General features: G+C 30.0%; 2 protein-coding genes across 2 annotated transcripts; both read left to right on the top strand.

Moving 5' to 3' along the window:
- Positions 1-2,602: 2,602 nt before the first annotated feature.
- Positions 2,603-4,520, top strand: LOC106391407 (galactinol synthase 2). The gene is made up of 4 exons (XM_013832034.3): positions 2,603-2,994; positions 3,381-3,701; positions 3,788-3,939; positions 4,104-4,520. The coding sequence occupies exons 1-4, from the start codon at positions 2,677-2,679 to the stop codon at positions 4,303-4,305; spliced, it is 993 nt and encodes a 330-aa protein (XP_013687488.1). The 5' UTR covers positions 2,603-2,676; the 3' UTR covers positions 4,306-4,520.
- Positions 4,521-9,375: 4,855 nt separating this feature from the next.
- Positions 9,376-10,253, top strand: LOC106393704 (receptor-like protein 46). Its single transcript, XM_048767474.1, has one exon. The coding sequence runs from the start codon at positions 9,529-9,531 to the stop codon at positions 10,165-10,167; it is 639 nt and encodes a 212-aa protein (XP_048623431.1). The 5' UTR covers positions 9,376-9,528; the 3' UTR covers positions 10,168-10,253.
- Positions 10,254-11,211: the final 958 nt, after the last annotated feature.

Raw genomic sequence — 11,211 nt, 5'->3', positions numbered from 1 at the left:
CCGGGGATGCCGATCTGAGGAACTGGAGAGGCAGAAAGAGACATTTTATAGAAGCTGGTTAAAGCTAAGAGGAATCAATGAGTTTTGTGGAGATGCAAATTGAGTTCATCAAAGATGAGAATCATATATATATAAGGTTTCGAGAAGGACTACAAATCAAGAACATTTATGATCAAGCGATTTAAGATGGGGAGATGAAGAGTTCACTGGTGAAAAAATAGATTACGAACAAACACACTACAAAATTGTCTAAGGCAATGATGAAAAGAACCGTAACTCATGTTAAACAAAGACAATTTACAATATGAGAAAACTATAATTGTTTTTTTTTTCATATAACGTGATGAATCTCATTTAAAAATGAAACTCATAATGCACTTGTAGGCCCGGCCCACAGAAAAAACCGAAGAAGCAAGGATTTTTGACTTTCATAAATATATATTAGTTTCGACCATCAATGTATAAAGTATCATTTAGTTTAGTGATATAAATGATGGTGTTTATATCTCAATAACCCGGGTTCAAACCATGTGCTTGACACTTTTTTTACTTTTTTAAAAAGTGGAACCCACAAAACGTTGACATGGCGTTTTGTTGACATGGCGCGCTGAAGAGAGCACAAAAACTCAATGTTATAATATATATTAGATTCCCATTTGACAGTTTAATCAAAAGTAGAATCTCGTCTATTTTGTTTTAAGGATTCCATAGAATATTCTATACTAAAAAGTCCAGTCAAAAGAAGTTTAGTGACCTAACACATACTTCTAAACTAACATTATCCAAATTTTCTTATTTTGTCCCTCCTTAGAGTAAGCTATGTCGGCCCACTGAGAATTTCACAGCACAACCCTTCTCAATTTAGATTACTTGTTGAACTGAAGATATTAAACGCCGTTGATGTCGGCATTATGCATCTACCCAACCAAAAGAAATTCAAAGACCAAACGCTAAAATTTTCTACTTTTTATGGAAGTAAAAGGAAAGCTGTATAACAAGTATTTCTTAACAGTTTTTTAGCAAAAAAAAAAAATGTTTTACCGAATACTTCAAGTTTTAAAATTATATTAAAGTCTACAGTATAAACCACAAACAAAAATCCTTCTAACATCAAAGCCTTAAATTATATAGATTTTTTAGAAAAGACTAAAGATTTAAACTCAAATAATCAACTTCTTCAGACTTAAAAAATATTGGGGGTGATTGGTTAGGATTTATCTCCTTACTTTAGCTTTATTTACTTTTAAATCACTAAACTTTACCAATCATGTTTTAGCTTTATTTTTAATAGTTAAAGCCTAAATCAAGTTTCTATAAACTTTTACCAATCATGATTTAGCTTTATTTTTAAAGCTACAACAAAAAAACTAAAACAATTTTTTTAAAATGTATTTTAAGTCTAAAGCTTTCTTTTATAGGCTGTAGAATCTGTGAAATAAAAAAACTATCTATAATATCAAATAAATTAGATAATCATAATTAAAAACATCTTTAAATATTTAATTCAATTTTGGGTGTTGTAAAAATTATTGAAATATTTTAAATAAAATATATATTATTTACATATCACATTTTAAATAACAATAAACTTTGAGAATTTATAAAAAGATTATTAATATAAATTATTTAATTGATACAAAAATAATTATTTTATATATACATCACATATTTCACATATTTTATTTTAAAATATCTACAGCCTATAATTTACAGTTACAACAAATTTAACTACAACAAAAGTCTCTGCAAAAAAATCTACAGTAACAACTTTATAACTATAACCAATATACCTACAGCTAAATTTTTAGAACCACAATTGAACCAATCATCACATTTATTCTATTTTTTATGGCACACGTTTTTAGTTAAAACTGGTAAACTTTTTTTTTTTTTTAGGTTTAATTGTACATGAGTATATACATACACATATTCATATTACAGAAATGGAAAAGGATTACCAACTTTGGATTACATTTGAAAGGTAAACTCTTGCTGTCATAATTTTAATATTTCATTTGTAACGTAAAATTGATTGAAATAGTCGGTCGGTCATAGTTAGGATATGCTACCCATAAGAAATTAAGAATTGTAAAAATGGACCAAACGGTTAATGGGTCCATAGACTTTTCTCACGACACGTGGCAGAATCACCGCCAAGTACATTTCACGTGGACACGTGTCACACCACTAACCAATCAGAATATCTCACGGTGCAAATTGTAGCATCTGAAGTGGAACCCAGTGACAAGTGACAGATCAACTACCACATGATCTATTAATACCTTGATGAGTCGAACAGTCTTCATATCAGCACGTGTCAGTATGTAATGCCGTGGCATCACTTGGATAAGTGGGACCTTCTTTTTTTATTACTCCAAAAAGTGGGACCTTCTCTTCCAATAGTTAATTGATACGAAGCTTCACGCGGTTATATACAACCGTTGGATATAACAATCTTGCTTGATAGCCGTTAGATAAAAATATTTTCTGGAAACTTTTAGGAGTCGGTCCTATTGTATTATCTGAAGTCATTAGTAATTTAATCTTAATTAATTAACCTAAACCACTGACAAACTCTATATAAAGCACCACTTCTTCCTATTCAACGATCACTTACAAACGCAAAACAATATATACAACTCACAAAGACAAACACTCTTCATTTCTTAAGACAAGATGGCACTTGAGATCAACAACAAATTCACCGGACCAGTCGCTAACGGTGGAGAAAAGAGAGCTTACGTGACTTTCCTAGCTGGAAACGGAGACTTCGTGAAAGGAGTGGTGGGTCTTGCTAAAGGGCTAAGGAAAGTTAAGAGCATGTATCCACTTGTGGTGGCTGTATTGCCGGACGTACCAGAGGATCACCGGAAACAGCTGGTGGAGCAAGGCTGTGTCGTTAAAGAGATCGAGCCGGTTTACCCACCGGAGAGTCAAACCGAGTTTGCCATGGCTTATTACGTTATCAACTATTCTAAGCTTCGTATTTGGAAGGTATAATATATGTGTGTACTTTTTGTGATAAAAATTTATAGATGTCAACATATATTATAGTGACTTGTACTGTTATTCGAAATAGCAAACTTCTATACTTTTTAGCCAAAGTATTTCTATTTTACAGAATTTTGTAGCTTTTTCTAAATGTTTTAAATTATAAAATACGCCAGTTTTAAATTAAATTTAGGGTTTATAATTTATTCTTTCGTGTTGAAGTTTAAGATTTCAGGCTTCAGGTTTAGAGTTCAGTTTTTGGTTCAGTTTTGAGAGTATATACATATTGTAGAGTCTAGACTAGCTATTTCATTAAATTCTTACAAATAACATACGTTGTAGAAAACTATATAATAAAAAACATATGATAAAAATATGCATGGATGCAGTTTGTGGAGTATAGCAAGATGATATACTTGGACGGAGACATACAAGTGTTCCAAAACATAGACCACTTGTTTGATCTCCCGAGCGGCCACTTCTACGCAGTCAAAGACTGTTTCTGCGAGAAGACATGGAGCCACACCCCACAGAACAAGATAGGTTATTGCCAACAGTGTCCAGAAAAGGTGACTTGGCCGTCAGAACTTGGTCCTCAGCCACCTTTGTACTTCAACGCTGGAATGTTCGTCTACGAGCCTAATCTTTACACTTATCATAATCTCTTGGAGACTCTGAAAGTTGTTCCTCCCACTCCTTTTGCGGAACAGGTAAATAGAAGATTTTTTCCTGTATATAATAAACAACCCAAAACACGTTATAGTTATCTCATTCGTATACACTTCTTTTGCTGCAGGATTTCTTGAATATGTATTTCAGGGACATATACAAGCCGATACCAGGAATTTATAATTTGGTTATGGCTATGCTCTGGAGACATCCAGAGAATGTAGAGCTTGACAAAGTTAAAGTTGCTCACTATTGTGCTGCTGGTTCTAAGCCTTGGAGGTAACAATATTACACGTTTAACTAATTTCAAACTAGTTACAGAAAAACCTAATTTACTTTAGGAGTAAAAATAATATGATAACCTGAGTTTTTTAAAAATGATAAGTTTCAGTTTGTTCATGGTAACCTTATCTTCCGAGTGTTGTTTATGGTGTTTGTACCAGGTTCACTGGAAAAGAGCCGAACATGGGGAGAGAAGATATCAAAATGTTGGTCAAGAAATGGTGGGACATATACAACGACGAGACTCTTGATTACAAGAACATCAGTGGCGACAAAGGAGGAGACGACCATAAGAAGCAGTTTGTCAAAGCTTTGTCGGAGGCCGGTGTGCTTCAGTACGTCAAAGCTCCATCTGCAGCTTAGTCACCATATAATCATCAAGCTTTGTTGCTCCCTTTTCTCGTGATCTATATTGATTTAGTTCGAAACTTGTTTATACCACTATAAGTTATATGTACGATACGGCTTGAGATTTGTTTACTGGTTTGCGAAAATATGTAGTGTTTAATTATATTGTTATATAGTATCTTCTCTAGCTGTTAAATATTTAATTATATTGTTATATAGTATCTTCTCTAGCTGTTAAATATTTAATTATATTGTTATATAGTATCTTCTCTAGCTGTTAAATATCAATCTTGTTAAGCATAAAGCACTTTGCTTTGCTAGTCACCAAAGAACTTTATTGAAGAAGCATAAAGCACTTTGCTTTGATAGTCACCAAAGAACTTTGTTAAGGAAGTGATTTCCTCAATAACTACAACAGTCGGCGTTCAAGCAATTTACGTGATAGTATAACACTAATTTTGAGCACCCAAAGACAGATAAGAAAGCACAGCTCGGTGTCTTTTCTTTTTCTCGTCCTTACCAGTAGAGATTTTCTTGCAACATTGAAAATCGATGCCATAATCACAATTCCTAGGATCGGGATACGAGAATGCCCACCGTAATCACAAGCTCAAACCACAGCAGAATTAAACATAACATCGTACTGTCGTTCAGCTTTTTTTTTAACACAAAAAAAAACATATGAATAAACCGTTGCCACCACTCTTGGACCAACTTGAAGAAGCAACTGCACAATTGTCTTGTGCCTCGATAGTTTCGAGAAAAAAACGGGTCGTTAATAAACAGAGCGTAGCCCTTTCTTCATTTTGGGACGTTCTGGTCCTTTTTGTTCCCTGGTGCATGAAAGGGCAATAAGGTTATAACTAACCCATTTTTTTTCAAAAGTTACAAGGTCTTATAAAGATTAAAAACGCTAAGTTTATCAAATTAAAAAAAAAAGAAGAGTACAAAATGGAAAGAAGATTAATTTATTGATATATCTATTCTATTAAAACAGGAACATGACCTATTGATATAAGTGTAGTCCAACTATTTTAATACAATTATTAAAACATCTTATTAATCATTGAAGATAAATACTATATAAAGAAAAACAAAAATATGACTAAAAACACAAATATAAAAATTAAATTTCTAAAGAAAATGTAAAACAAAAAATATATCCGCCCTTCGAGGGCGGGTAAAAATCTAGTTATATATTAAACTAGAATTCACAACTTTGATTCATGTGTGATTTTTTTTAAAAATAGACCTAATGGACCTCCTCCTATAAAGTCATGTTACGTTTAATCTCTAATCTTATAATTTAAATTTTGGGCATACTAGAATTTTTTATTGGGCTATCAATAATTAGATTTGAACAATAGATAATCCATTGGATTTATGGATAATATAAATTAAATAGATATAATTTAATGTTGTAATACTATACCTCCACATGTTAAATATTTAAATATTTATCGATGTTAACTTTTAAAATTATAAAAAAATATTTTAGATAACAAAAATCATATTATCAATGATTATTCTTTACTACCTTAAACCAATGAAAACAAATTTTAAACTATATAGTTTATTTTAAAAATTAAACAAAAACTAAATGTTTAATTATTTACTCGATAACATAAATCTATGAAGCGAAAAGTTTAATTTTTTAAAAACTTTCTAAATTTGTGAAATGTTACAATATCTTTGAATATGACAATAAAACAAAATTTTACTAATCTTTATATATATAGTTACGATTTTAATAATGAAATAATAATCCAAATATATATATATATATATATATATATATAAGAAGATACAAATACATGTGAAAGCTTGAAACAATTTATTCAATAAAAAAAATATACCGTAAACTTATTATGTTTTAAAAATTGATATGACACATATATATTATAATATATACAAAATTAGAATTGAAAAAAAAATATTTATATAAAAACAAATGAAAACAAAAATCTGTGTGGTTGCGCGGGTCGAGATCTAGTCTATATTATTAAAGTTGAACTATACATTTAGAATGTTTGAAAACAAGGATAGTAGACTAAATGAAAACTCTTTGTAAACAAGGATAATTAATGTCCCTTTGTAATTTCATTAACATAAGCTTTTAACCAAAATCGAAATAAAAAAATTTGCAACAGTTACCGGTTAACTTACCCCGACTATCGGCTTACATATTAATTAATCAAACAATTAAAATAACACAATATTACTTTATTCCTGAAAATATCTTTAAAATATATAGAGTTTGGAAAATTATGTTAGAGGTAATTGTCTGGATTCTCGGTGAAATCTTTGCAATAAATTATTAGCTAAATTTTCTAAATTAAACTTCTTTCCCACGTCTTTTATTTATCCAAGCTAAATATCTCCAAGCCCTTTTTATATTGCTTTCCAGATATGCCGTAGAGAACAAAGAAGTCGGAATTTCATCTTTGTTTTGATAGAAAAAAAGTTTGTTTTTTGTGAATAAAATAATAAATTAAATTAAAATAATAAAAATGATTTACATTTATTGTCACTTTTCACTCCATATAATTATTTTAGTAAATAAAGAACTCTTTCTATTTCATTTAATTTAGCCAAACAGATAGAAAAACTTTTTTTTTTAGTTTATAAAATCAGCTAAGCATGAAAATTGGCTATCCATTTATGTACGAGTTGTTCTTTCCGGATATACATGTCAGTTAGGGTCGAAGCTTGCAACCCGAGCCCGCCGAGCCCTAAAAATTACCGAGCTTGGGCTTAGTTTTATAAGCCCAAAAAGATTGGGTCTTTTGTGCTTTGGGTATTTTGGACCTAAGCCTGTTTGGGCTAGGACCGGCCCGAAAACACAAAATTTTATAATATAGCTTTAAATATTATCGTTCTTGCAATCAAAACCATTATTAGTATTGGCATATTTTTTTTAATATTTTTATTCAAACTCTAATAAAAATAAAATAAAAGTTGTTAATGCACTTTATTGTTTGATCCTTACAAGTGTCACATTTTAACTTTTGCAAATGTACCTTCTTCTTTTATGTACAACATGTTTTTTAATTTCAAAATATAAAATATAAAATGTTTGACCATGTTTATCATAAATTTTGTTCTATTATATACTTAGTTTTAATTTATATTTGATTATTTAAATCTTATTAAATTTGGTTTGTTTATAATATGTTTTTAAAGCATACGAAAAAGTAAAACATTTGATAAAGAAGAAAAGTTTAAACTCACTTTATATTTTTAAAAAAATGAAACTATTTTTTATGAAAATTTAAATGTATTAAAAAGATAAAAGTGACAATGACAAACTATTTTTCGAAAAGCCCCAAAATGCCTGAAAAGCCCTATAGCTCTATAACGGCCGTGCTTTAAATTCTAGACCCAAAATATTTCCGGGCCGGGCGAGGTTCAAATATTTACGGGCTTAGCAGAGTTGGGCCGGGCCAGGCCAGCCCGAATCGACACTCCTATTTTTGGGTATCGTTTTTTTCTGAAATTAGGTCCGCTTGAATATTATAAATTTATGTGTGGGTTTTGAGTTGGGTCTTTCTAGATCTGGATGAGTTAGGTTCTGATGTATAGAAACCTAAAAATATATAAATAACAAATGTATCTGAAACATGTTCAGATATTTGTACCAAAAATAACTATATTACCTGATTCGGTATAGGTCTCTTGAATACAATTGGCTATATTACAACCCATATAAAATATATAACACTAACTAGATCTCGATCCACGCAACCGCGCGAGTTTTTGTTTTTATTTATTTTTATATAAATATTTTGTTTTCAATTCTAAATTGGTATATATTATAATATATATGTGTTTATCAATTTTTAGAACATAATAAGTTTACTGTATATTTTTTCATTGGATAGATTGTTTCAAACTTTCACATGTATTTGTATCTTTTTCTATATATATATATTTTCGGATTATTACTTCATTATTAAAATCGTAACTATAGATATAAAGATCAGTAAAATATTGTTTTATTGTCATATTCAAAGATATTGTAACATTTCACAAATTTAGAAAGTTTTTTAAAAATTTAACTTTTCGCTTCATAGATTTATATTATCGAGTAAATAATTAAACATTTAGTTTTTGTTTAATTTTTAAAATAAAATTTATAGTTTAAAATTTGTTTTCTTTGGTTTAAGGTAGTAAAGATTAATCAATGTTAGATAATATGATTTTTGTTATTTAAAAAATTATCTTTATAATTTTAAAAGTTAACATCGATAAATATTTAAATATTTACCATATAGAGATATATTATCATAATATTAAATTATATCTATTTAATTTATATTATCTATAAATCGAATGGATCATCTATTGTTTAAATCTAATTATTGATAGCCCAATAAAAAAATTTGGTAGGCCCAAATTTTAAATGATAAGATTAGATATTAAATGTAACATGATTTTCTAGGAATAGATCCTTTAGGTCTGTTTTTAAAAAAATCACACATGAATCAAGGTTGTGACTTCTGTTTTGATATAAGATTATGAAAAACAAATATCAATGTATAAAAATATAAGAACCAATATCCGCGTGGGTGCGCGGAACAATCTCTAGTTATATTTAAAATAAGTTAAAAGTAGTACTTCTGAAAAAAAAATCTATAGGAGGTGTTATTGGTTTATATATTCTGATTGATTTAGAAATCCACATAGTATTTATAAATCCAAGTAAAATATGTAAATCCGGAGGTTTTTCTTCGGATTTGAGTCTTTGTATTTTTAACTAAAAAATCCAAACAAATCCAAACAAATCCGTTGAAATCCATTATTAAATCAAATATATTAGTAAATTCGTACGATTGAATAACACTTGATTTGATATAGAATTTATGAATCATTAAACCAATAACACATGTTTTTAATACAGATTTGAAAATCATAGAACCAATAACACTAGATTTAGTTCGGATTTTCAAATCCATTAAAATACAAAAATTAATAACCCCTGCTAAGTGGAGTAGACATGATGAAATTTCCACTCTTTTATTTCTTAGTTAAGGTTCTTAATTATATTTAAATAAAATAATCACTAAGATATTTTAAGTGAGGCCGTGAGTTAATCATGCTCTATCACAACTTCGACGGTGGAAAAAAAAAAAACTTCGACAGTGAACAGAAATATTGTCCGCGTTTTAGTCTTCTTGCCTTCTTGGACTAGTAACTATACAACAAGACATGAAGTGTCAAAAGCTCTGAGAAAAAAAAATGCAGAAGCCAATCTCTCTCTCCTGCTTCCTCTTCTTTTTCTTCGTCTACTTCATCCCACGACAATCTTTCTCTTGCCCAAAGGACCAAAGAGAATTTCTTCTCGAGTTCAAGAAGCTGCTGACTCATAACATTAAGAACCACTCCACACAAATCGCTTTGGGGGAATTAAAGACATGGAGGCCAAACTCAGATTGCTGCAAATGGAAACTTGTGAGATGCAACACTCGTTCGCCTTCCAAAGAAGTGACAGACCTGAATCTCAACGGTCTTGTCCTCTCTGGCTCCGTGAGTTCAACCCTTCTGAGACCGGTTCTGCGTGTAAGCTCTCTCATGAGGCTAGATGTCTCCTCTAATTTCATACAAGGAGAGATACCTGGAGATGGGTTTGGGAACTTGACCAGGTTAATCTCTCTTGACATGGGTGGTAACAGCTTCAACGGCACGATCCCTCCTGAATTGTTTTCCATAAAGACTCTTCAGCACCTTGACTTAAGCATGAATGCTATCGGTGGTACGTTGAGTTGTGACATCAAAGAACTCAAGAATCTGGAGGAACTGTTTTTAGATGAGAATCTTATTGGAGGAGAGATTCCTCCTGAAATTGGTAAAAATCTGAAAATCAATCTCAAAATTTAAAATTTGTACTCCTACCATTCCATATTTAGTATAGCTGTAGAGTAAAATTTTAGCTTGTTTTAGAATTTCAATACAAAATTTATTAACCTTTTTTTGATCAAATTAAATTTATTAACTTTAAATGCTATATGATTTTTTATATTCTCTAATTAATTTTTTATTGGTTGAGATATGATTAGCTGTACAATTAATGATGTTTTTGTTTAGAAAATATATAAAATTAAATGTTTATTTAATCTGCGTTAAAAAGAGAAAGTATTCATGTATGAAAAGGATGTTAGATAGGGGTCATAGATGTTACTAGGCATGGACGTTCGGGTATCCGTTGGCATTCGGGTCGGGTTTTTCGGGTTTTCGGATTTTCGGGTTTACGCTTCTAGGCCCAATACTAAAATTTTATTTGTACGAGTTGGGTTCGGATAATAACACTTCGGATTCGGTTCAAAGATGTATTGCATCATAAAACCAATAAAGTAATCATATATCGTACGGATTCAGGTTATATTGGTTCGGTTCGGATATAACCAAAGTAAAAAACAAATTTTTTGAAGTAAAACATAAAGAAAAGTATCTATTAAATAAAAATTAATCTATCACATATAAAATTGATAAAATAACAATAAAATGTTAAATCAAGCATGAAAACAAACATCATTTGTAAACAATATGTATTGCCTTATAGAGAGTAGACTTTTTATGTCAATGAGCAAATTATAAAATACTTATTTATAACTAATTGTGTACTTAAAGCATTTATTAGAATTTTAATATTTATTATTATATATAATATTACCACAAATATTGAATTTTATAATTGGAATACTTATATATATTTCAAAATATTTATATTGACTATTAATTTTGGATTTTTCGGGTTACCCGTTCGGGTTCGGTTAATAACACTTCGGATTCGGATATTTTTTGTACCACCCTACAAAACTCATTCGGGTATTTTTACGTTTCGAATCGGATAACGGGTCGGGTTTTTCGGTTCGGATTTCGGGTTCCGGATTTTATGCTCAGGCCTAGATGTTACTAACTTTA

Source organism: Brassica napus, chromosome C9 (assembly GCF_020379485.1).
Source record: "Brassica napus cultivar Da-Ae chromosome C9, Da-Ae, whole genome shotgun sequence".
NCBI classification, from domain to species: domain Eukaryota; kingdom Viridiplantae; phylum Streptophyta; class Magnoliopsida; order Brassicales; family Brassicaceae; genus Brassica; species Brassica napus.
This window is presented reverse-complemented; position numbering and strand designations above follow the sequence as displayed.

Bases quoted from the DNA above. Each gene is read 5' to 3' on its own strand.
- LOC106391407 (XM_013832034.3), top strand. From the start codon at position 2,677: ATGGCACTTGAGATCAACAACAAATTCACCGGACCAGTCGCTAACGGT. The intron at 3,702-3,787 runs GTAAATAGAAGA...CTTTTGCTGCAG, and splicing joins CCACTCCTTTTGCGGAACAG to GATTTCTTGAATATGTATTT. The intron at 3,940-4,103 runs GTAACAATATTA...TGTTTGTACCAG, and splicing joins GCTGGTTCTAAGCCTTGGAG to GTTCACTGGAAAAGAGCCGA.
- LOC106393704 (XM_048767474.1), top strand. From the start codon at position 9,529: ATGCAGAAGCCAATCTCTCTCTCCTGCTTCCTCTTCTTTTTCTTCGTC.